Source organism: Pantherophis guttatus, chromosome 1, assembly GCF_059756535.1.
Source record: "Pantherophis guttatus breed Tessera chromosome 1, ASM5975653v1, whole genome shotgun sequence".
In the NCBI taxonomy this organism is placed as follows: domain Eukaryota; kingdom Metazoa; phylum Chordata; class Lepidosauria; order Squamata; family Colubridae; genus Pantherophis; species Pantherophis guttatus.
Window position 1 is genome coordinate 9,703,147 of NC_142063.1, and position 25,925 is coordinate 9,729,071.

At 46.2% G+C, this 25,925-nt stretch overlaps 1 protein-coding gene across 4 annotated transcripts; it reads left to right on the top strand.

The window, feature by feature from the left end:
* Positions 1-707: 707 nt before the first annotated feature.
* Positions 708-25,925, top strand: UBXN6 (UBX domain protein 6). Of its 4 annotated transcripts, none has more exons than XM_087894540.1 (11): positions 708-1,503; positions 8,428-8,585; positions 9,370-9,431; positions 12,196-12,327; positions 12,409-12,506; positions 15,139-15,214; positions 15,406-15,490; positions 17,642-17,864; positions 18,220-18,350; positions 20,282-20,427; positions 24,478-25,925. In XM_087894540.1, exons 1-11 carry the CDS (start codon positions 1,421-1,423, stop codon positions 24,604-24,606), a joined length of 1,323 nt encoding a protein of 440 aa, XP_087750666.1. In that variant the 5' UTR covers positions 708-1,420; the 3' UTR covers positions 24,607-25,925. The 4 variants fall into 4 exon arrangements, with proteins under 4 accessions (XP_087750666.1, XP_060537625.2, XP_087750697.1 ...); XM_060681642.2 differs by having other exon boundaries at positions 17,645-17,864; XM_087894571.1 differs by lacking the exon at positions 708-1,503 and adding an exon at positions 4,598-4,752.

Here is a 25,925-nt window from a genome sequence, read left to right on the forward strand (position 1 = left end):
TCTCATCGTTCCCACCACCCATCTCCTCCCACTTATGACTGTAACTTTGTTGCTTGTATCCTTACCATTTATATTGATAGTTTCCTCATTGCTTATAAGTTATTTGTACCCTATGACTATCATTAAGTGTTGTACCTTATGATTCTTGATGAACATATCTTTTCTTTTATATACACTGAGAGCGTATGCACCAAAGACAAATTCCTTGTGTGTCCAGTCACACTTGGCCAGTAAAAATTCTATTCTATTCTATTCTATTCTATTCTATTCTAAGTCCATTGCATATTCTATTCTATTTTATTGCATATTCTATTCTAAGTCCATTGCATATTCTATCCTATCCTATCCTATCCTATCCTATCCTATCCTATCCTATCCTATCCTATCCTATCCTATCCTATCCTATTCTTAGTCCATTGTATATTCTATTCTATTTTATTGCATATTCTATTCTAAGTCCATTGCATATTCTGTTCTATTTTATTGCATATTCTATTCTAAGTCCATTGCATATTCTATTCTATTCTATCCTATCCTATCCTATCCTATCCTATCCTATCCTATCCTATCCTATCCTATCCTATCCTATTCTTAGTCCATTGCATATTCTATTCTATTCTATTCTATTCTATTCTATTCTATTCTATTCTATTCTATTCTATTCTATGTCCATTGCATATTCTATTCTTAGTCCATTGCATATTCTATTCTATTCTATTCTATTCTATTCTATTCTATTGAACTGTTGTAAATCGAGGACCGTGTAGTGGTTCAGGTAGTGGCCTGGAAAGTAGGATTCTAGTCCTGCTTGAGGCATGAAAGCCAGCTGGGTGACTTTGGGCTAGTCCCTCTCTCTGAGCGCGTCCTACCACACAGGGTTGTCGTTATGGGGAAAATAGGAGGAAGGAGAAATGTTATGTATGTTGGCCGTCTTGGGTTACATTTCACCAAATAAAAGTAAAACGAGAAAAGAATGGAGTTGGGGGAAAAATACGCCCCACAAAATACGTTCTTTAAGGAGCTTTTGTGGGAACCCCATAGAGAAGGACCTCCTATTGCCTAGAACGCCTGGTTGACCGACCGCGAAATCGCCCCTTGGGCCACCCAATCAGTGCAGCTTCCGGTCCACCGCCAAACCAACCCACCCCCGACCCCCTCCTCTGGGCTTCAGGGCAGAGGTGACTTCCGCGCACGCTCCGCGACGCATCCCTTCCGTCCCTTCGCCGCTCTGAGTCAAGATGGCGTCAGAAGCGGCGCTCGGCACGTGACCGGAAGCTACGTTGGCTTCCGTTTCCTGTTTTGCTGCTGCTGCTGCTGCTGCTGGTTCTGTATTTATACGCCCAAGACGCCCGTTTTACCGTTTCGAGGCCGTTTGCGCTTGTTTCGGGAGGGCTTCGGAGGTCGCGGGCGGGAGGCGGCCATGAAGAAGTTCTTCCAGGAAATCAAAGCGGATTTGAAGTTCAAGTCGGCCGGCTCGGGCCAGAAACTCAACGAGTCGCCTAGGTAACCGCCCCCCCCTCATTGTAAACAGAGGGTGGGTCCCGGTTGGGTCCCCAACCTGGCGCCCGCGAACCCCCCCCTCACCTCCTTTCCCAGCCCTGGGAGTTGCGGTCTTTCCAACCACAGGTGGTGGTGTTGTGGGTGGGGAATGGGGTAAAAAAAAAGGATTTGGGGAGAGGGGAAGGGATTGTTAATAGCAAAAGGGTGGAGGGACCCCTTGAGGTCATCCAGTCCAACCCCCCCTTCCACCACCACCCAGATTGGAACCCCTGATTCTAGTTCTGACCTCGTTTAATTTCCTCCCTCCCTCCCCCAGTTACTCCCAGTTTAACTCCCGTTAAACTGGACTTAAAGAAGTTTTCTTTGGATGTGAGAAAGCGAAACGTTTGCAAAGGAAAATAAAAATAATTATAAAAAAAAGAAAGTCTAATTGACTTTTGGAGGGAGGGGAAAAAAAGCAGTTTTGGGACAAACCTATGATCTTGGATTGATTTGATTTTATTAGATTTATATACCTTATAAGGTATATATAGTAGGTATATAGATTATATACCTACTCCCGAAGGACTCAGGGCGGTGAACAGCCAAAAAATAAAACACATAGATTACAAAGTTTAAAAGACAGTATAAAACCACATTAAATAATTTGGCCCGGGACAAATTAAAAACACCCCCCCCCCCATGGTTAAGACAAATTTAAAATTTACAATTTAAAAAGGGAAAAAGTTAGGCCAGGCCAGCCTGTTGAAATAGAAAGGTCTTGAGGGCGCGGCGGAAGGTGCGTGGATGATTGAGACTCTCCCATAGGTGTCACAAGTAAATTTAGAAATATTGAAAATATGACCAGTCTGTCTTTCTCTCCCTCTTCTTCTCCAATGTTAGTAGTTAACAAATGGATACACGCAAATACATATAAATACATTGTGTTTCCCCAAAAATAAAACCCTCTCTTATATTTTTTTGAACCCTGAAATAAGTGCTTGGCCTTAATGCCATGCGCTCCAAAGCCGGATTGGTCTTATTATCAGGGGATGTCTTATTTTGGGGGAAACGGGGTATATAAAACACATCACATAACATTAAATAGTTGGCCCTTTGAGGTAGAGCAGACTTGAGGCCCAAAATCATGAATGCTAAAGCTACAGGGAATCCTCATTTAGCAACCACAATTGGGACAGGAAACTTGCTCATTAAGTGAAGAGGTGGCTAACTGAAATGCAGCGCTGCCCATGATATCTACTTTACTTTTCCTGTGCTTTACACACCTGTGAAGATAATTAGGATGACGACCTTCTGCGAGGCTGGGTTGTAAAGTTTTATGTCTTCGACCCTGTCATAACTGCGAATGGTTGCTAAGTGAGGCAGTTGTTAAATGAAGGACAACATATAGTTTGATTATGGGATGATAGTAACCAAATCTTGCAGCTTCATGGTGGGCAGAAGATGCCTGTTGTGTCAGCTGCCCTTCCAGTCCCACTTTAGGCATGAAAACGGTTTCAGGGATTTGCAGCTGATCACCAGGAGATTGTGAATTCTAGTCCCCTCTTAGACAGGAAAGTTGGCTAGGTGACTTTTGAGCCAATTACCAGGAGACATTGAGTTCTAGTCCCTTTTTAGGCATGAAAGCTGGCTGCGAGACTTTAGGCCAATCGCCAGGAGAGTGTGAGTTCTAGTCCTGCCTTAGGCATGAAAACTAGCTGGGTGATTGAGCCAATCACCAGGAGACTGGGAATTCTAGTAGCACTGTCGGAATGAAAGGCCCCTGGGTGACTTTGGGCCAATTACCAGGAGATGATGAGTTCTAGTCTTATCTTAGGCATGAAAGCTGGCTGGGTGACACTGGGCCAATCACCTGGAGACTGGGAATTCTAGTAGCCCTAGAAAGTCAGCTGGGTAAAAGGAATGAAATTTGGCTGGGTGACTTTGAGCCAATCACCAGGAGCCGGTGAGTTCTAGTTCCTGTCTTAGGCTCCAAAGCTGGTTGGGTTACTCTCGATCAGTTACTTTGTCTCACTTCCCACAGTTGTTATTGTTGGGAAAAAAGGAAGAGTGTTATGTATGTATGTATGTATGTATTTATTTAATTTTTATACCGCCCTTCTCCTGAGGGACTCAGGGCGGTGAACAGTTAACATAACATACATATAAAATGTGAATATAAGATGATTAAGCCAATTTGGCTCATCCTTTAAGAATCTTCAGCATAAAGATTTAGAACAATGAAGAGATTTATGCCAGCCCGGCTTGGTGAAAGAGAAAGGTCTTAACTGCACGACGGAAAGTACGAAGATCTGGGATCATTCGTATCTCTGGGAGTAACCTGTTCCAAAGGGTAGGTGCCCCCATAGAAAAGGCTCTTTCTCTGGGAACTACCAGTCGACATTGTTTTAATGACGGCACCCTGAGGAGGCCCACCCTGTGGGAGCGTGCTGGTTGGTGGGAGGTTATCGGTTGCAGAAGGTGGTCTCGTAGGTACCCAGGTCCTAAGCCATGGAGCACTTTAAAGGTAAGAACCAACACCTTGAAGCGCACCTGGAAGACCACCGGGAGCCAGTGCAGCTCGCGTAGGAGGGGTGTTATATGTGAGCGCCATGTCTCTCCCAATTATCACCCGCGCGGCCGCATTCTGGACCAGTTGGAGCCTCCGAGTGCTCTTCAAGGGGAGCCCCATGTAGAGAGCATTACAGTAGTCCAGACGGGAAGTGATGAGGGCATGAGTGACTGTGCGTAAGGAGTCCCGATCTAGAAAGGGTCGCAACTGGCGAATCAGGCGAATGTATGTTCTCTTTGCATTTCTTTTTTTTTTTCTTTTTAGGTTTTTCCTCAGTTTGCATTAATCTTTATCTTTCTAAACTTTAATCAAATTGTTTATAAATAGAGAGAGAGAGAGATGACTATCTTCTCTTCCTCTTTGGGGCACAAGACCCCAAGTATGCCAATAAGCGGCCTCTTCTTATGAAGGAGAAGAGAAGTCTTAACTTCGGAGCTTTTGTAGAGTTTTAATCCAGCTGGCGTACTGGGTTGCTAGGAATTTAAACCTAGACTGCACAGGGTGATCCCCTTGGCCCTTTATGATGCTGTAGGGAGAGATGTGACAGCAGGGAAGGGGACACATTGCATTGGCTTGTTTGCTGAGCCTGGGTATGTCAGAATGAGCCACAGGCCCCAATGTGTTATCCAGTTCATTCCTTTGTATTTGCTACTGGAAAGTGTCCTGTGATTTGCCTGCGACTACCCCCTCTATATGAATAGGTTTGTATCTTTTCCTCTCTAGGATAGGTAGAATCATAGACTGAGCTGGAAGGGACCTTGGAGGTCTTCTAGTCCAACCCCCCATGCTTCTAGTCCAACCCCCCATGCTCGAGACCCTGTGCCATTTCAGAGAAGCGATTGTCCAATCTCTTCTTAAAAACCTCCAACTTCTGGAGGCAAGCTGTTCCACTGGTTAATTGTCCTCACTGTTAGGAAGTTTCTCCTTAGTTCCAGGTTGCTTCTCTCCTTGATGAGTTTCCATCCGTTGCTTCTTATCCTGCCTTCAGGTGTTTTGGAGAATAGGTTGACCCCCTCTTCTTTGTGGCAACCCCTGAGAAATTGGAACAATGCTATCATTTCCCCCCTAGTCCTTCTTTTCATTAGACATACCCAATTCCAGCAACCGTTCTTCATATGTTTTATCCTCCAGTCCCCTAATCACCTTTGTTGCTCTTCTCTGCACTCTTTCTAGAGTCTCAACATCTTTTTTATATGGTGGTGACCAGAACTGGATGCAGTATCCCAAGTGGGGTCTTTGTAGCTTCAGGGTTGAACTGTAGGGTCCTTGGTGGTCTCTGAGCTTGGTGGTTTTCTTGCAGACGTTTCATGACTCAACTAGGGAACATCATCAGGGCTAAAAGGGAGTGGGTTTTGTGGAGAGGAGGAGGAAGAAGAAGAAGAGGAGGAGGAGAAGGAGGAGGAGGAAAAGAGGAGGAGGGGGAAGAGGAAGAAGAAGAGGAAGAAGAAGAAGAGGAAGAGGAAGGAGGAGGAGGAGGAAAAGAGGAGGAGGAGGAGGAGGAGGAGGAGGAGGAGGAGGAGGAGGAGGAGGAGGAGGAGGAGAATAAGAAAACTGTAGGGTCCTTGGTGCTCTCTGAGCTTGGTTGCTTTCTTGCAGACGTTTCATGACTCAACTAGGGAACATCATCAGGGCTAAAAGGGAGTGGGTTTTGTGGAGAGGAGGAGGAAGAAGAAGAGGAGGAGGAGAAGGAGGAGGAAAAGAGGAGGAGGAGGAAGAGGAAGAAGAAGAAGAAGAGGAAGAAGAAGAGGAGGAGGAGGAAGAAGGAGGAGGAGGAGAAAACTGTGGGGTCCTTGGTGCTCTCTGAGCTTGGTTGTTTCCTTGCAGACGTTTCATGACTCAACTAGGGAACATCATCAGGGCTAAAAGGGAGTGGGTTTTGTGGAGAGGAGGAGGAAGAAGAAGAGGAGGAGAAGGAGGAGGAAAAGAGGAGGAGGAGGAAGAGGAAGAAGAAGAAGAAGAGGAAGAAGAAGAGGAGGAGGAGGAAGAAGGAGGAGGAGGAGGAGGAGAAAACTGTGGGGTCCTTGGTGCTCTCTGAGCTTGGTTGTTTCCTTGCGGATGTTTCGTGACCCAACTAGGGGACATCATCAGTGCTAGAAAGAGGTGGGGTTTACAGAGAGGAGGATGAAGAAAAAGGAAGAAGAAGAAGAAGAAGGGGTGATGAGGAAGACGAGGAGGATGAGTATGACAGTGGGCCCCAAACTTTTGAGCACAAGGGACCAGTTCCATGGAGAGAGTTTTCGCGTGCATCCCATGAATGGGGCTTCGCTTGTTTGCGCAGCCCGGTTTCTGCCATGCTGCAGGGACCGGAGGTTGGGGATCCCTAGATTATGGGGTTCTTGGTGTGCTCTCTGAGTTTGGAGGTTTTCTTGCAGACGTTTCATGACCCAACTAGGCAACATAATGCGTGCTAGAAGAGAGGGGCTTGCTCTCTGTTTATATACTAGCGGCTTGCTTTATCAATGTTGACACGAGTGTTCTTGGCGGTTCCTTGACTAGGCTGCTGTTTACTCTTTGATTGCCTGAGTTGGTAGTTTTTTGAGGTGTTATTTACTGCTTGATTGTTGGTCCGGTGTTCATCTTGGTGTTGCTTATTCAGGTGTTGATGGCTGGCAAGATGGTGCCTGGCTTCCTCTTTAGCTTTTTGACTGTCTCTTTTGAACGGTGTGTAGATGTTGCTTATCTCTCTGTGCCTGTTGATGGCTGATTTGTCTGAGTGGCCAGGAATTCTGTAGCGTTTTTGAACTCAACTTGGTCTAAGTCAAGATAGTTGTCAGATCCCTAATGTGATAACAGCCATTCAAATGGAGGGAACGGGGAGCGTGGGGATAAGCTGTATTTTATAACCTTTTTCCTGGCGCCTAAGCGCCCTGCAGTATTCTCACCTTTTTTGGAATGTAATAAAGAGGGAGGGTCATGTAGATTGTTTCAGTTTGTTGGAAGCCGAAGAAGACCCTGGGAACGGCTCCTTATCTCTCTCTCAGGGCGGGCCATCACAATAACATCTTCGCACCTGTGGATTGTCTGGACTGGAGGGAGGGTTTCTAAAGTCCGATTTCTAGCTGTATTGTTTGGGAGGGAATTTAGAGTCTGCTTCGCCTTGTCCTGCTATCACTTCTTCTCAGTAAAAGGTTCCTTTTGAAATACCACGTTTTCAAGAGTCTATACTTTCTTGGGAAAGGAGGAGAGGCAGGGCCTTACAATAGTTTTCAAGCTCTAGTTTCTGTTGAACTTTGGGGCAAAAGAAATAATCCATGAGTGGGAGGCCAGTAGACAACAACACTGGCCAGATTAGTTGTTGTCTTCTGGATTTGTGGAAGGTTGGGGCTCTGAGCCCTGTCAAGGATTTTCCTTCTGGTAGATCTGCTGAACTTCTTCGCCCAAGGAGGAGGAAACGTCCTGCATTAGCTGAGATACAATGGGACATAATTTTTCTTTATTTTTAATTATTCCCTTGATGGATGTAGAGCGAGGATCTTTTCTCAGTGCTGTAGAAAGAGGGGGGGATGGAAATTGTTATACAGATAGTCCCAGATTTACAACAGTTCGTTTAGTGACCGTTCAAAATTACAACGGCCCCGAAAAAAGGGACTTACGTCCATTTTTTCCCCACACTTTACATCCATTGCAGCATCCTCACGATCGCATGATCAAAATTCAGACGCTTAGCAACTTACAGTGGATTCATACTTACTTACGTGACCCCCTTTTGCCACCTCCTGACAAGCCACATCAATGGGGAAGCCAGATTCACTTAACTCAACATGTTGCTCACTTAACAACCGCAGTTCTTCACTTAAGAACCGTGGCAAGGAAGGTCATAAAACAGAGCAAAATCCGCATAAATTTCTCAGTGACAGAAACGTTGGGGCTCAGCTGTGGACGTAAACCAAGGATTGCCTTTGATCTAAGAACGGGGACAACCGTTGTGGCAGGGTGGATTTGATTTAAATCGAGTCGATTTAAATCACAATTTAAATCATGATTTAAATCACTAGTAAAAAGGCTTGATTTAAATCAACTCGATTTAAATCATAATTTTTAAAGAGCAACTGTCATCTCTGCTACTCCTTTGACCCACTGTTGACTCACCGATAGTCCCAGGGTTGCAGAATATACAGCCTCATGCTACATAACTAAGCTCCACTTCATGCTGAATAAACTAAATTATTTATGTATCTTAAATAGAAAACTATCTTACGATAGATTTTTACCCCAAAAGTTTTTTATTAAAATAAATTCAATAAAAATCAAAAAAATCCAATTTAAATCAAAAAAATCTGTTTTTTTTTTTTTTTAAAATCATTGATTTTTATCCACCCTGCGTTGTGGGGTTTCCTTAACCTTCTGACTTTTGCTATTCTGTTGTTTTCCAACAGGGAAAAATCCACCAAGGAGAAACCCAAACCGGACACTGCCAAATGTCGCCAGGGGCCCACCAACGAAGCTCAGATGGCTGCAGCCGCCGCCTTGGCCCGGCTGGAACAGAAGCCCAAACCTCGCCCTCTCTCGTCCCAAGACGCCATCCGGAATCAGGGTAAAAGTCTTTGGAGGCTGAGGGTGTTTGGAGCTGCCGCAGAAGGATTTCAGCCGCCGGGCAGGATTACAGCAGCTGAAATCTTTCCAGAATCTAGTCCGGAAGCGGTTGGCCAAACCTTGGCCTGCTTCGCCCTGGGTGATGGAATCAATCGGCAGGCATTTTTCTTTTTTCACTTGGCAACAGAAATTTTGGGCTCCATTATTAATTAATTAATTAATTTTATTCGGTTTATATGCCGCCCTATCTCCCAATGGACTTAGGGCGGCTCACAATAATAAAAACACAAGCCACAATACAAAATAAAATCTAAGATCTAAAAAATGTAAAATTTAACCCTTAAAACCCCCCATCAGACCAGGTCAAGCGATTTTAAAAAGCCAATTGTGGTCGTAAGACAAGAATTACCTGTATAGGTAGTCTTGGACTTACCACCATTTCCCTTACTGACCGTTCAGTTACAGTGGCATTGAAAAATACGGACTTCTGATCAGTCCTCGCACTTGTGACCGTCGCAGCATCCCCATGATCGCCAGCTGGCTTCCGACAAGCCAAATCAATGGGGGAAGCCAGATTTGTCTAACAACCACGTGATTCGCTTAACAGCTGCATCACCTCCCCCCCAAAAAAAGGCGATTCAAGACGATTGCCTCGCTTAGCAGTGGAAATTCTGCTCCCCGTTTTGGTCGTAACTCGGGGGCTTCCTGTCCTTCGCTTCCTCCATTTTAAATCTTGTTATTCATCAGGTTATTTCCTTTTTTGTTGTTGTTGTTTTGTGTTTCAGTGAAAAAGGAGCTTATGGCTGAAGCGGCTGCGAGTGATAAGGGGCTACCTGTGGATCAGAAGGTATGAAAAGGGAATGTATATTTAACTCTAGATGTCTTGGGTCTCTAGCAAGAATTGTATTTGCACAACCCTGGAAAAGTGAGGAAACCCCTTCAGATGAAAACGTAATAAAAAACATATTCAGATTGTGCGGAAATGGATAGGTGTACGCTAGAGATAAAGGATAAAGAAGACGCAGAATATTTTTTTTAATTTGGGATTTGTTTTATCAATGGTTAGATAATAAAGGTAGAAATTAGAAGCTGGAAGAATACTATTACATACAAGAAAAGAATATCATTAATACTATTATGTAGATGTAAAATGACCCATATATGTATTTAATAAAACGCTGTTTATTAAATACATATATGTTAAAGAAAAATGTGTGTGTGTGTGTATATGTGTGTGTGTGTATGTATGTTATGTATGTATGTGTGTGTGTGTATATATATATATATATATATATATATATATATATATATATATATATATATATATATATGTAGGTCTTTGGTTATTCGGGTCTTCTCCCACGTAAAATTGGAAGTGTCTTGGCGACGTTTCGACGAAGTCTCGTTCGTCATCTTCAGGCTGGTGTTCTCGGCTTCGTGCTTCCAGGAGCAATGTGAGATCGCAGCTGTCTCTTCCTTTTAACTGCTAGTGGGGGTGTGAGCTGATTGGGTGGGGACTTGGCTGTGTTCTGATTGGGTGGAGGTGTGTTCTGATTGGTTAGGGGCTTGGCTGTGCTCTGATTGGATGGGGGGTTGGTTGTGCTCTGATTGGCTAGGGGTGTGTTCTGTTTGGGTGGGGGCTTGGTTGTGCTAACCAAAGACCAAAGACCTACATATATATATATATATATTTTCTGAGGTTTTCGCGGGTATTTGTATGTAGGTCTTTGGTTATTCGGGTTTTCTCCCGCGTAAAATTGGATGTGTCTTGGCGACGTTTCGACGAAATCTCATTCCTTTTAAAAGGAAGAAACAGCCGCAATCACACATTGCTCCTAGAAGCACATCCACTCGATTCTGGGCTTTTTTCCTTCTGGCAGCCAGCAGGCTCTTGCTGCCTGGTGACAGACTTATATAGATCTATTTCTGGCTCGTTAGCCATCATCAGTAAGCCACACCCACATCTCATGTATCCTCCCTGTAAAGGTACAATATCTATTTTACTCTTCGTAGGATTTATGTGTGTTTTTCTTTTAGCCAGGTTTTTCCTACGTAACCAAGGTTTTTCTGCAGCCCTAGCTCAGTGGAATCACATCCACTCGATTCTGGGCTTTTTTCCTTCTGGCAGCCAGCAAGCTTTTGCTGCCTGCTGAGAGACTTATATAGATCTATTTCTGGCTCGTTAGCCATCATCAGTAAGACACACCCACATCTCATGTATCCTCCCTGTAAAGGTACAGTATTTTCTTTTTTTTTCACTTGCTGGCTGCCAGAAAGAAAAAAGCCCAGAATCGAGTGGATGTGATTCTACTGAGCTAGGGCTGCAGAAAAACCTTGGTTACGTAGGAAAAACCTGGCTAGAGGAAAAACATATATATGTGTGTGTGTGTGTGTGTGTGTCTGTGTATATATATATATATATATTAAAAAAGAAGAGGCTGCATTTCAGATGACTGTTGGAGAGAGGCCTTGTTTTAATGGGCCTCTTTTTGATTTTAATGGGCCTCTTTTTGATTACCATATTTTTCGGAGTATAAAACGCTCCGGACTATAAGACGCACCAATCTTTTTTTGGTGAGGAAAACAAGAAAAAGTAATCTGCCTCATTGCAGCAAACAGCAAACAGTCTGCTTTACTTTCGTTTTCGTTTTCAGCATAGGTTGATTAGCACAAGAAAAAAAAAATCTGTTCCTAGCAATTTATCTCCTTGCAGCAAGCAGCAGAGGCCCACACAGCAAAACGCAATGGGAATCCCTGCAGCCTGAAACATCTGAGAGTCGGGAGGCCGATCCAACCGACAATCAACTTGTGCTAATCAGGCTGTGCTGAAACTGAAATGGGCTGTTTTTGCTGCTTGCTGCAAGGAGGTAAATTGCTGGGAGGCAGAGGCCAAAGAGTGGGGGCCAGTGGGTGGGTGGGGCTACATTCGGTGTATAAGACGCACCCAAATTTTCACCCCCTTTTAGGGGGGAAAAAGGTGCGTCTTATACTCCGAACAATACGGTAGTTTCCATTCGTTGTTTCTTGTCCTGCCTTCGGGTGCTTTGGAGAATAGGTTGACCCCCCCTCTTCTCTGTGTCAGCCCCTCAAATATTGGAAGACTGTTATCCTGTCACCCCCCGATCCTTCTTTCCATTAAATTAGACCTACCCAATTCCTTGCAACTGTTCTTTGTATGTTTTGGACTCCATATCCTCTTTGTTGCTTTTCTCTGCCCTCTTTCTAGAATCTCAACATCTTGTTTATATCACGGCGGCCGAAACAGAATGCGCTATTCCGAGTGTGGCCTCACCAAGGCCTTATAAAGTGGTACAAACACGTCACGTGTTCCATCCATTCATTGAGTGAGTGAGTGAGTGAGTGAAATTACCGCAGCAGGGAAGAAAGCCACTTATGACTATTTTTTCACACTTAATGACCGTTGCAACATCCCCAGGGTCACAGAGAAAAGAGTCAAACTTATTTCTCGCTCATGATCTTGGTTTCTAGGAATCCTTCACTCATTTGCATAGCTGGCTGGGGAATTCTGGGAGTTGAAGTCCATCCATTTCGAAGCTGCCCAGGTCAAGAAAACTTTAATTTAATTCCCTTTTTTTTTTTTTTGTGGTTAGAATTCCTTGCCCGATGTCGAAGAAGACCCTTCCACCCTGTCCGTCTTGGGCGTCTACTTCACTTGCCCGCTGACCGGCGTCACCGTCCGAAAAGACAAAAGGGAGGCGCAGATCAAAAACGCCATCCTTGAGGTAAAGCTTTGTCCTTCTGAGGATTGTGGGAGAATCTCCGCCGGTCCCTTGTCTCACCGGCTCTTCCTCTTCCTCCTCCAGCACGCGAACAGAGATCCCGTGGCCGCCTCCGTCATGCAGATCCACACGTTCAACAGGGACCGGGAGAAGGTCAAACTTGGCGTGGAGACCATCGCAAAGTAGGTGGTGTGGTCTGCTGGCTTCAGAAATCTACCCTTCCTTCCTTCCTTCCTTCCTTCCTTCCTTCCTTCCTTCCTTCCTTCCTTCCTTCCTTCCTTCCTTCCTCCCTCTCTCCCTCCCTCCCTCTAGTTCCCTCCCTTCCTTTCCTTCCTTCCTCTAGTTTCCTTCCTTCCTTCCTTCCTTCCTTCCTTCCTTCCTTCCTTCCTTCCTTCCTTCCTTCCTCCCTCCCTCCCTCCCTCTAGTTCCCTCCCTTCCTTCCTCTAGTTTCCTTCCTTCATTCCTTCCTTCCCTTCCTTCCTTTCCTTCCTTCCTCTAGTTTCCTTCCTTCCTTCCTTCCAATTCCTTCCCTTCCTTCCTCCCTCCCTCCTTCCTCTCTCCCTCCCTCCCTTCCTTTCCTTCCTTCCCCTAGTTTTCTTCCTTCCTCCCTCTCTCCCTCCCTCCCTTCCTTTCCTTCCTTCCTCTAGTTTCCTTCCTTCCTCCCTCTAGTTCCCTCCCTTCCTTTCCTTCCTTCCTCTAGTTTCCTTCCTTCCTCCCTCCCGCCCTTCCTCTAGTTTTCTTCCTTCCTTTCCTTCCTTCCTCTAGTTTCCTTCCTTTCTTCCTCCCTCTAGTTTTCTTCCTTCCTCCCTCCCTCCCTCTAGTTCCCTTTCTTCCTTTCCTTTCCTTCCTTCCTCTAGTTTCCTTCCTCCCTCCCTCCTTCCTTCCTTCCTTGGCTGTGTGCTCTGGCTGTTAATTGTGAATTGATTCCAGGGTTTGCAGAATGGTGGGAGAGGACAGCCCATATCTCTGGGGTGTCAAGGTCATCCTTTTCTTTTAATGACACCCATAATCCCTTGCAGGGTGGAGTCTGGGCAACAGAATGGAGCTAGCAGTGTGTTTACTGGCCGGATGCCCTTCCTGTCACCAATGCGGAGTTATATTTAGCACATATATTCTCATCGTGCCCAGAGAGAGAAATATCTGCCTCTACCTAGGATCGAACTCACAGCCTCCTGATCGTTGAGGCGAGAGCTCCATCCACCTCTAGGCCGCCGCACCACTCTATGGGGCTGTCAAGATCTCAATGGGAAAAATAGACCATTGGCACCCAAGGTTTTGCTGCAATGGTCAGTTGAAAGAAATACGTCTAGTCCTCCGCGTTTCATTTAGTGACCGTTCAAAGTTTTCAACGGCGTTGAAAAAAAGTGATTTATGACCACTTTTCAGACTTTCGGCCGTTGCAGTATCCCTGTGGTCATGGGACTCAAATTCAGAGGCTCAGCAACCGACTCACATTTATGACGGTTGCAGCATCCCAGGGTCACGTGATCCCCTTTTGCGACCTTTTGACAAGCAAAGTCCATGGGGGAAGAAGCCGGTAACAACCATGTTACTAACAGAGCCACTGCCAGCGATTCACTGAATAGTTGTGGCAAGAAAGGTCGTAAAAATGAAGCAAAACTCACTTAACGACTGTCTTGCTTTAGCAAGAGACATTTTGGGCTCCGTTGTCGTAAGTTGAGGATTATGTGTATTTGGATATTATCCCAGTCACCGGGCAGTTCTCAAGTTAACGCCATAACGGAGGCTGCCTGTTATGATCATAAAGCAAGTCGGTCATATTTTATATGTTTTTTTGGGGTGGTTGTTAACAAGTGCTGCTTATGTGATTTTCATTAAGCGAATGCCACCGTCGTTATGCCACCGTGGCGGCTGTTAAGTGAGCCTACGGTTCGCAATGGCCTGGTTTTCCCGTAAACCAGCATCGACTTCTGGTTTTTTGACAAAATCATTGTAAAACACCACCAAGAGCCTTGGTGGTACAGCGGACTAAAGTGCTGTTAAGTAGCACTTAGCTGCCAGTTGCCTGCAATTACTGTGAGTTCAAATCTCACCAGGCTCAAGGTTGACTCAGCCTTCCATCCTTCCGAGGTAGGTAAATTGAGGACCCGGTTTGTGGGGGCAATAAGCTGACTTTGTATAAAAAAGAACACCCCTTGGGGGGGCCCAAAAGCCCTACTAAGCAGGTATATACAAAAGTATGAAGGCTATTGCTTAACGCATTGTAAACCGCCCTGAGACTCCGGAGAAGGGCGGCATATAAATCGAACCAATAAATAAATCATGTGGGCCACGGGAGACTGCAAATGGCTGTATATGTAGCAGTGGTGAAATCCAAATTTTTTTTACTATTGGTTCTGTGGGCGTGGCTTGGTGAGCGTGGTGTGGGCATGGCAGGGGAAAGATATTGCAAAATCTCCATTCCCACCCACTCCAGGGGAAGGATACTGCAAAAGCCCCGTTCCCTCCCCACTCCAGAAGGATACTGCAAAATCTCCATTCCTACCCCACTCCTGGGGGAAGGATACTACAAAATCCCCATTCCTACCCCACTCCTGGGGGAAGGATATTGCAAAATCTCCATTCCCACCCCACTCCAGGGGAAAGATACTGCAAAAGCCTCATTCCCTCCCCACTTCCTGGAGGAAGGATATTGCTGTCAGAATCAGCTACTAGCTGCACAGGCCGCTGACGGGCCACAACAGAGACAGAGCAATAACAGAGTTGAAAAGGGACCTTGGAGGTTTTCTAGTCCAACCCCCTGCTTAAGCAGGGAACGCGCATACACACACCTTTATTACTTTTCCTTCCCAGGTATCTTGATAATATCCATCTCCATCCGGAAGAGGAGAAATATCGGAAAATTAAGATGCAGAACAAAATTTTCCAGGTGAGCTGAAGCTCTGGCAGCAGGAATCCGTGCGCCAATTCCTTCTATAAGAGCAGCAACAAATAAAGAGAATCCTGGCCCCTCGAGACGGCAGGTGGAGCTCTTGGTCTCCTGGTAGAAGTTGGGGATAAAGCTCACCTGAAAGAAGAATTAGCCTTCATGAATCTTCTCCGACTTTTCTTGCTTTCCAGGAAAGGATCCACTGCCTGGAAGGAGCAGACCAGTTTTTCCAGGCGGTCGGGTTCGAGAAGGTTGCTCTGGATGTCGCCGGACAAGGTAAGCCTTCATGTGGACTAGTGTTCCCTAACTCCAATAGAGCCACTTCCGCTGTTGTGCCTGTTCTATCATCCTCTATCTTGGGGACATTCCGTTTGGTTTTGGGGTGTCTTTTCATCAATAGCCAATGGGGTACAACCACAACATTTCCGTTGCTACGCAAGGTGGCTTTTAATTGGCGCTCTCCACACGTCATCCTTAGTGAAGCGTGCAAACCAGTGTCTGCATTTCCTGCATCGAATAAGGAGAGCACATCTTTCTCCTGTCCTGGCCACTTTTTTACAGAGGCATGACTGAGAATGTTTTAACAAATTACATCCCTGTTTGGTTCGGTGGCCGCAGTGGCTGTGATAGAAAGTCCGTACAGAGAGTGGTGAGGACAGTGGAGAAGATTATAGGAAGCTCGCTTCCTGTCATTCAGGATACTGCTTATAAGTGCTATGTGCGTAGAGCTCAAAGCATTGTTAGAGACCCCGTACACCCACCACTACACAGTCTGTTGCTTCCCTCAGAGAGCAGATTTCGAAGTATTTCTAGCAGGACTACCAGATTCTGTAACAACTTTGTTCCCTATGCCATCTGTCTGGTAAACTTGCAAGATTCATTTTTCTCGCCATGTACATGTATACATTCGAACTAGACTGTGTTGTTTCCCTGGGTCATATAATATATGTGGGCAAATGCATAATTTTGTATTTGTTTATTTATTTTGTCATTTTTATGTAGTGTATAGTGGAGGTGGAAACCTTTTGAGAGCTGTAGGCAACGAAATTTCATTTTAATGTATGCTGATTAGTGTACATTCAAAGTGACAATAAAGTTAATCTAATTATGCCTGATTTTTGCGACTTTTTCTGCCACAGTTGTTAAACAAACAACCTTGGTTGTTAAGCAAATCACATGGTTGTTAAGCGAATCTGGCTTCCCCCCGCCCCCATTTACTTTGCTTGTGGCAAGCTGGCTGGGGGAGTTGGCCAAGGGTGATCATGTGACCTTGGAATGCCACAACCATCATAACACAACCGTTGCAGCATCCCCCTCCGGTCACGTGATCAAAATTCGGTCACGTGATTGACAATCGGTTCCTATTTATTGGGGGGGGGGTGTCAAGTGATCTTTGGCGGCCTTCTAACAAAATCGACGGGAAAGCCAAGATTCGCTTAACAACTGTGTCGCTAATTTAACAACCGCAGCGATTTCCTTAATGGTGGCAAGAAAGTGTCATCAAAGGAAGGGGAGGCAAAACTCAGCTAATGGCTGTCTGACTTAGCCATGGAAATTTGGGGCCCCTTTGTGGGCTGTACGTCAAGGAATGCCTGTACGCGGCAAGCCAAAAAAAACAACCCCCTTGTGGCCTGTCGGCCACCGGCCCCTCAAACCCGTCTAGCAGCTGAATCAGAAAAGGAGGAGGAGGCGTGGGAGTTAGGGTCAGTGTCAGCGTTCCAGCGCTGACATATGCATAGGAGAGGAGAAGCTTGAACTTTTGCCTACTTAATTCCTTTGAAGATTCTGTTTCCTCGGAGATGGGAGGAGGGGGCACATTCCTGTGATCTGACGGAGATGGGATGAGGAGAGTGGCTTGGAAGATAGCCAATGAGACGCAGAGAATTGGGGATCGGAAAGGGAGGGCTTGGGGGGGGGCAAAGGTCAGTGCTGACTGCGAAAGAGCCAGGGTCAGATCACTATGCTCAATAAAGAGAAAATTTCCTCAAAGATCGGGAGAGGGAGAGGGAGAGGGAGAGAGGGGGGGGCGGAGTCTGGCGGCAGCCTCAGATGGAGAGTCAACAGCACCCATGTCTGGAGGTGGCTGATGAGGAAGAGGAGGAACAGCTGGGTCCAGTACCTGATGCACAGAAGGCAGAGGAAAGGAGAGCAGTGGAAATCTATGGGCTGATCCTTGGGACAAAACAGCCACCGCTGCTAGCGAAGCCCCACCCTAGTTCTGGGGATAAAAGGCAGGGGGTGGAGATGAGTAAGTGTGGCAGACAACTATTCATCTTCCGGACGGACGGGCTTCTTAGCCTGCGGCGAGAGAGAAACATTTTGCCGGGGCTGCCGGCGCTCCTAATTAAAGGAATCTTTGAGTTTACCTCAGAGGGGTTTGTCATGTTTGGGGAGCTGGCTCAGAACAGGCCCATTTTTTTCTTCCAGAAGAAGCCACGGAGGACTTCTACGTGTTGAAGGACGAAGCCTTGGAGAAGCTGGAGGACCTGAAGGACCACAAGGAGAAGCTGCTGAACGGGGAGCCGGTGAGGGCCAAGCTGGATCGACAGCTCCAAATTTTCAAGCCTTCCCCACAAGCGTCTCGCTTCGAGCTGCCGAGCGACTTCTTCAACCTCACCGTGGAGGAGCTGAGAAGGGAGCAGAGGATACGGTGAGTGAGGGACCCCGTCGGTCGGATCTGGTGGGTCGTAAAACCAGCCTTTCTCGACATGCTGTTTTCCTGGCTTGGCCTGGGCTTTGTTTATAGTCTTTGGCTTACAACAATCCGTTTAGCGACCGTTCAAAGTTTACAGCGGCATTGGAAAAAGTGATTTGTTTGCAGGGGGTCCTCGGTTTAACAACAGTTCATTTAGCGACCGCTCAAAGTTACAACGGCACTGGAGAAAGTTTACCAATGACCAGTCTTAAAAGCTGCCAAGGTTGGAGACCCCTGACTTAAGGGACCAGTCGTAAGCCGAGGACTCTCTGTCCTTTCCGCTTTTGACCTTCTTCTCTTCTCTCTGAAGGACAGACGCGGTTGAGAAGGCCTCCATGCTGAGGACGAAAGTCATGAGGGAGAAGGAGGAACAGCGGGAGCTGAGGCGATACAACTACACCCTCTTACGCATTCGCTTCCCTGACGAGTACATCCTGCAAGGTAAAGGGGGGGGGGGGGCTGACGGTTGGCCGCACAGCACAGGTAGTCCTCGACTTAGGACCATAATCGAGCCAGAAATGTTGATTGCTAAGCAAGACTCTTGTTAAGTGAATTTTGCCTCATTTTACGACCTTTCTTGCCATAGTTGTTAAGTGAATCCGGCTTTCCCCTCCATCGGCTTTGTTTATCAGAAGGTTGGAAAGGGGGATAATATAACCCCGGAATGCTGCAGCCATCATTAATATGAGTCAGCGGCCAAATGTCTGAATTTTGATCACATAACCGTGGGGATGGTGCACTGGTCGTAAATGTGAAAACAGGTCCTAAGTCACTTTTTTCGGTGCTGTTGTAGCTTTGAATGTCACTAAGTGAATGGTTGTAAGTCGAGGACTACTAATAAATAAATTAAAATTAAATATATTATATAAATATATATATATAGAAGTAAATGTATTTTTAGGAGTATAAGATGCACTTTAGTTTTTGGTGAGGAAAATAAGAAAAAAAATTCTGCCTCTGCCTACCAGCATCCATCGGTATTCATCTGGCTAGCGTCCTGTCAGTGTGTAAGAGTTGAGGGCTGTTTGGAAAATGAAACAGTATTTTCTGTGTGAGCAATAAGGAAGGAGACAGCAAGGAGCCCGGGTGTGTCCTTAGGTCTGCAGCTCTGAGTCTGTGCTGAACTAAAGTAGTCTGCTGCTCAAAACTGAAACTCCTCTCCTCTGCTTGGGTTTTGCTTGTATTTACTGCCATGTTGGAAAACCTGCTTTTGGTATTGTATATTTACTTCATGTGTTATATTATATATAAAGAGAAGTTATTGAATCCTGCTGAATCAGTTACTTGTGTGTGCTTTCTGGATGTGATTGCTGCTGCAAACTCTGAGTCCGTGCAGCAAATAGTGAACAGCCAGGTCAGCTTCAGCACCTTATTGCAGCCTGATTCAGCAGAAGCAGCTGATTGGGGAGGATCAGCCTCCAGGAATACCCCCAATCAGCTGTTCCAGGCTGCAGGGATTGCCACAGAACATCGCCACCTCCGTGCCTTGCGTTTTTGGCTACATTCGGTATATAAGACGCACCCAAATTTTCACCCTCTTTTGGGGGGCGGGGGAGTGGTCTTATACTCTGAAAAATACGGTAAAAGTAGTCCCCAACTTACGACCACATTTGAGCCCAAAATGTCTGATGCTAAGCGAGACAGCTGTTAAGTGCTCCATTTTCCGAATTTAAGCGAATCACTGCCGTTGTTCAGTTAGTAATAGTGTCATTAAGTGAATCTGGCTTCCCCGTCGATTCGGCTTGTCAGAAGGTCGCAAAAGGGGATCGTGTTACCCCGGGACACTGCAACCGTCATAAATGTGAGTCAGTTGCCAAGCATCTTTGATCACATGACCAAGGTGATGCCGCAACGGTCATTAAGTGTGAAAAACAATCATTAAGTCGTGTTCTTTCAAGTGCAGTTGTAACATCAGACGGTCACTAAACGAATGGTTGTAAATCAAAGATTACCTGCAGTCAGCGAAGGCTTTACTGGAGTCAGGTGTTCGATGCACCTAGCCTGGGAACACCGGGGAATTCTGGGAGTTGAAGTCCACAAGTCTTAAAAGTTGCCAAGTTTGGAGATTCCCGTCCTATGTGAAATCCTGAAGAACCACTGCTGGTCTCTATGGTCTACTCCTTACTCACGAGTGATCCTCAAGTTACGACTGTAATTGAGTTCAGAATTACGGTCGTTAAAAGTCATGGCGATTGTTTAAGCAACTTGCCACAGGACTGTGCCTAATTTTCTGAGGTTTTTTTCCCCCCAGGGCGTCATTAAGCAGATGCTGCAGTCGTTCAATGAACACCGCCATTACGACTCCTCTCCGCGCTATGAAAGGCGGCTGAAAACTCATATTTTTTTCCTCCCTCTTCCTCCTGTTCCCGCAGGGACATTCTACGCCCGGGAGCCCATTTCAGCCGTCTTCCATTTTGTCCGGGAGACTCTGCAGAACGATTGGCTGCCGTTTGACCTGCTGGCCCCCGGGGGCCACAAACTGACCGACGAGAACTTGGCGCTCAACGAGAGCGGGCTGGTAAGGATCCGGTTCCTTTAGAGAGAAGGAACTGCCAATTCTCCGTTTTGCCTGAATTTCTGGGGATTAAAACAATTGAACAGGGCGGCTTCATATTCCCTCTCAAGACGGGGAGTTGCTTTATTTATTGATTGATTGATTGATTGAATTTCTATACCGCCCTTCTCCCGAAGGACTCAGGACAGTGAACAGATTAAGATTTCATATACATATAATAGTTTTTTTTTTAATAAACAGTAAATAATAAATTGAGTCAACTTGGTGTCTCTGCTAAGACCTTGGCATAGAATTTAGATGTTTATGCCAGCCCTGCTTGTTGAAACAGAAAGGTCTTCAGGGCACGTCGGAAAGTGCGAAGATCTGGGATTATTCGTATTCCAGGGGGTATTTTGTTCCAAAGAGTAGGTGCCCCCACAGAGAAGGCTCTCTCCCTTGGAACTACTAGACGACATTGTTTTAATGATGGGACTATGAGTAGGCCTACTCTGTGAGAGCGTATTGGTTGGTAGGAGGTTATCGGTTGCAGCAGGTGGTCTCGTAAGTACTCAGGTCCTAAGCCATGGAGCACTTTAAAGGTAAGAACCAACACCTTGAAGCGCACTCGGAAGGCCACCGGAAGTCAGTGCAGCTCGCGTAGAAGAGGGTGTTACATGTGAGCGCCATGTTGCTCCCATAATTACTCGCGCGGCCGCATTCTGGACCAGTTGGAGCTTCCGGGTGCACTTCAAGGGGAACCCCATGTAGAGAGCATTGCAGTAGTCAAGTCGGGAAATGACGAGGGCTTGAGTGACTGCGTAATGAGTCTAGAAAGGGACGCAATTGGCGAATCAGGCGAACCTGATAGAAAGCTCCTCTGGCCACGGCTGTTATATGATCTTCTAGCATAGAGATCTTCAGCATTATAGATAGTCTTCGGCTTACAACTGCAGCAGTGATGACATTTTTTTCCCTACTGGTTCTGTGGCCGTGGCTTGGTGGGGGGGGGTCCTCTGAGAGGGCATGGCCAACTCAATGTCACTCATGGCCATGCCTACTCAGTCACATGACCCCGCCACCAAGCCACGCCCACAGAACCCGGTAGGAAAAAAAGGTGTGTATGAGCACCAGAAGGGCTCATAGTAAATGCTGTGGCAGAGAGGAGCTGAACTTCTCTCCCTCCATGCACAGTGGAGCTGCTGCTCTCTTTATGGTCCCCCCCGGCCCCCTCCCTCCTGGGGGGTCAAAGTACCTTAAAGGGACAGGCTGCAGCAGCTCCGCTGTGAATGAAGAGAGAAAACTTCAGGATTCTCTCTGTTGCAGCATTTAACGTTGAATTCTCTGGCAGAGAGAAGCTGCACTTCTCTCCCTCCATGCACAGCGGAGCTAATGCAGCCTGTCTCCTTAAGGTAGTCCCCTTCTCTGTGGCAGCACCTGTCCTTTGGAACAACCTGCCCCCGGAGATACGTAGGATCCCAGATCTCCGTGCTTTTCGCCGTGCCCTTCAAACTTTTTTATTTCACCAAGCTGGGCTGGCTTGACTCCCACCCCCCCTTAGATATTTTTAGATATTTTTAATTATAAATTGATTTGAGTTGGGGTGTTTTAAATTTTATATCGGGCCAAAACTTGTTTAATTCTTTTAAAATTAATCTTAAATTTTGCATGTGATGTTTTTATTCTTGGCTGTTCACCGCCCTGAGTCCAGTAGGAGAAGGGCGGTATAAAAATCTAATTAATTAATTAAATAATTAAATAAATAATTAAATAAATAAATGAATGAATGAATGAATGAATAAATAAATTTAAAAGGCAAGCAAGGCAATCTGTGACCCATTCGGTCACCATTTCAGAGAGATTTCCTTACCAGGTTCACCAATTGCCTTCCACAATGGCAACATGCCTAAATTTTCTGGGAAAGTTCTTAGGAATTCAGGGAGATATTCCCGAGATGGATCTGCCTTGAAAAAAAACCTGTGTCAAATCACGTGTAGCACACAACCAGGGGGTTGACCACAAGAAATATTTTAGGATGTTCTGTATTAGATCATAAATAGTATTGTGATAATCTTTGTCATAATTACATGGTCTAGTTTCAAGGCGGATACATATCGGAATATCTCCACGGACGTTTAAAAACTTTTCCACTGAAATCACAAAGGTGCTTTTTTTTCCAAGAGGCAACTAGACTTTCTGGGTTTTTCTTTGAAGACATTTCGCTTCTCATCCAAGAAGCTTCTTCAGATCTGACTGGACGGTGGGGAAGGGAAGGATTTATACTCCTTGCAGACAAAGCTGGTCATTTGCATCCTTTTAGAGAGTCGTTGAGGCCACTTGGAGTTTTATCTGTGTCCTCGGGGTCACCTGATTAGTGCAAATGGGTGTGGAGCCTATTTGGAACTGTTGAAAAGAACCAAGTTCTAGACTGGAGATAGATGAGGTCGTATCCTTCCCCCTCTGTTGAGAGAGGGCTGTTCAGTTTTGACACGGATGGCCTCTTTGACCCCTCTTTCAAACCAGCTGTCTTCTCTGTCCAAAATGTGGACTTTGCTGTCTTCAAAAGAGTGGCCTTTGTCTTTTAAAGGATGGACCGCTGAATCTAGTCCTGATAGGTTTGTTCTCCTATGTTGTGCCATGTGTTTGTGAAGTGGCTGTTTTGTTTCCCCAATATACAGATCTGCAGATGGCTCCCTGCATTGTACTGCATATACCACGTTGCTCAGTTTGTATCTTGGGGTGGACCAAGCTTAGTGTATTCTCGGGTTTAAAATCTGCACATATGTTGTGTGGGCTGAAGATCCTCCTGAGCTTTTCCAATATAGCTGCAACGTATGGAATGACAATGTTGCTTTGTCTATTGTTCTCTTGGAGTCCGGTTGCCTCTTGAAAAAAAGCACCTGTGGGGACAACTATGACCTGGAGAATCACCATAGACATTTTTCACTGAAGGCAGCATAGTTAGGCCTTGACTTGCGACCACAATCAAGGCCAAAATGCCCACGGCTAAGCAAGACACTGGTTGAGGTTTGCTCCATTTTGTGACCTTTCTTGCCGCGGTCGTAAGTCAAGGATTACATACATCTGCATCGGTTCAATGCCGGTGTTGTGGTCTGCCGGTGGCCTGCAGAGCTGGCAGCAGAGTCGGACAGTGAGGAGGCTGGGGAGAACAATGGGCCAGTCCTGGAGTCTGGGGAAGGCTCAGATGAGGGCTCTGCATCGGAGGCAGAGATGGGGCCAGGGCCATCTGGGAGATATGTGCTGCCTCCGGAGCCTCCAGATCGGACTTCAGCGTGGCAGATGAACAGGGGGAGCCTGTTCCCAGTGTGCGCATGTGCAGAGCTGCCAGAAGGCAAGAACAGTTAAGACAAAAGGGACGACTCGAGAGTAAGGCTTGGAGATGATTGGCCTCTCCCATAAGACAAAAAAGAGGAGCAAAGGCATGTGAGCCTTTGCAGGAAGCAACTTTGTTCATGTTGATCGGTTTAAATTCTGAAGCTCCGTTTTGATTCTGTGCTCTGTATGGCCTTGCAAAGCTAATTGCCAATTTTTTTTTTTAATTTGATTTATATGCCGCCCTTCTCTGGAGACTCAGGGCAGCTTACAATGCGTTAAGCAATAGCCTTCATACTTTTGTATATTTATACAAAATCAGCTTATTGCCCCCACAAACTGGGTCCTCATTTCACCTACCTTAGAAAGGATGGAAGGCTGAGTCAACCTTGAGCCTTGGAGAGATTCGAACCAGCAGTAAATTGCAGGCAGCTGTGTTAATAACAGGGTGCGTAGACCACTGTACTATCAAGGCTCTTAGGTCTTGGTAGCGTGTCAAGGGAGATAAAGGTGGGTGCTTATCAGCCTTATCCCGAAGGACTGTGGCAGACTTCTGTCGGACTCTTTACGGGCTGTTTGTGACTCATCACGGGATGGTAATGAACAGAACTCACAGCCGTTGAAATAAAAAGAGAGTTTTTGGGACTAATTGTGTGCTTTTAATTGTATCAGGAAGCCTAGGTCAGAACAGCCGGTGCCTTGAAAACGCCTGCTAAGCTTTTTTTTTCTTCCTCCTCCTCCCAGGTGCCCTCGGCGCTTCTGACCTTCATCTGGGACGCCGAGGTCATGGAGGATATCAAAGCCTCCAGGGGCGAGCACATGGGAAGCGTGCTGAAACCCGACCTGCTGCTCACGGTGCAGATGCTCTCCTGAAAATAAAGGCGCGATGGGGTTGGATCCGGTTCCGTCCTGTGTGGTCCCCGACTCTTCCGAAGCCGGCCTCTGACTTTCCCTGCTTCCTGCCCACTCGAGCCACAGACGTGACTTTTCCGGCTGGTGTCAGCCGGCTGGCGAGAGGGCAGCTGCCGGCAGAACAGCTGATTCGGCTTCTCCCCACCCCTCCCCCTGGGCTTGGCACGTGGAGCTGTCAAACTTGGGAGGATATTTTTCCAGCGTCGCTTCTCCTATTTTTTTGTGTCTGCAGTTTCATCGATCCCCGTTTTTACTGATCTTTTTCTCGCTCCGAAGCACCTTTTGGGGTGGAAAAAGATCAACGCAGCCAGGCTGAACAAACGGGAGCATGTCTGCCCAAAAGATTTCCCCCGGTTACGCTGTCGGTGCCGCTGGCATTTCTTCTGGCAAAATGGTTGCTTCACTCAGCACTTTGTTCACGGGGGAGATACAAGGCCCGCAAGGAGGTCCCGAATCACGTCGAATTTATTATTATTTTTTAGGTCGTAGATAAGCTGTTAGCCTTATAGGGGAGAAGGAGGAACGTTCGTACACTACTCTAGCCAACGAGTGCGTTGTCGCTGCTGCTAAGTTGTAGGTTGTGGGAAAGAGTTCTGAAGAATCCGATCCCATAGTTTTTTGGATTTTTTTCCAGGGGAAGTTTCGGGGAAGAAATTGTTGCAAGAAATGTGGGAGATGATTCCTCTGGGCTGTACAATTGCCTTGAGTCTCTCTGCCCCGTTTTTGTGGACTTGAAGCTTCCTCTGTTTGTTCTTCGGGAGGAATAAGGAACGCCGCTTTCGATTTTTGTTTGATGTTGCTGGGGAGGGCAGGGCAAGGAGATAAAAATGTGGAGCCACACAGTGCCCCCCCCCCACCTCACCCCATTTTAGCAGTGTGGGGTTAACAATTTTTGATTTTGTCGGTGGCTCCAAGTAGAGCCTCCTTTCAGAGTTCAACGGAGGCGACAGCGGGGAGCTAAAATGCCACTGTTACGATGTAGAAAGATAGAGGTCAAAAAGGGGAGGTTTTTTTTTTTTTTAACCTCTTATTCCATGGTCTGTGGAATCTCTTTAAATTGGAAGCAGGACTCTTAAAACCCACTGAAATGCAGCCCTTGGAAAAGTCACTTGCAAAAAAATGTCATTTTCTTCTCCCCCCCACCCCTTTCCAGGAAGGCTCTGGATTTAAGTGATGTATTTTTTTTTCCCCGAGCAGATTCATAACCAAAGTGCGAGGTATAAAAACGGTACCACTAATCTTGTTTTGATGATGTTTAAAAGCAAGGCAGCTGTTTAAAA

Bases quoted from the DNA above. Each gene is read 5' to 3' on its own strand.
- UBXN6 (XM_087894540.1), top strand. From the start codon at position 1,421: ATGAAGAAGTTCTTCCAGGAAATCAAAGCGGATTTGAAGTTCAAGTCG. The intron at 18,351-20,281 runs GTAAAGGGGGGG...CTGTTCCCGCAG, and splicing joins TGACGAGTACATCCTGCAAG to GGACATTCTACGCCCGGGAG. The intron at 20,428-24,477 runs GTAAGGATCCGG...TCCTCCTCCCAG, and splicing joins CGCTCAACGAGAGCGGGCTG to GTGCCCTCGGCGCTTCTGAC.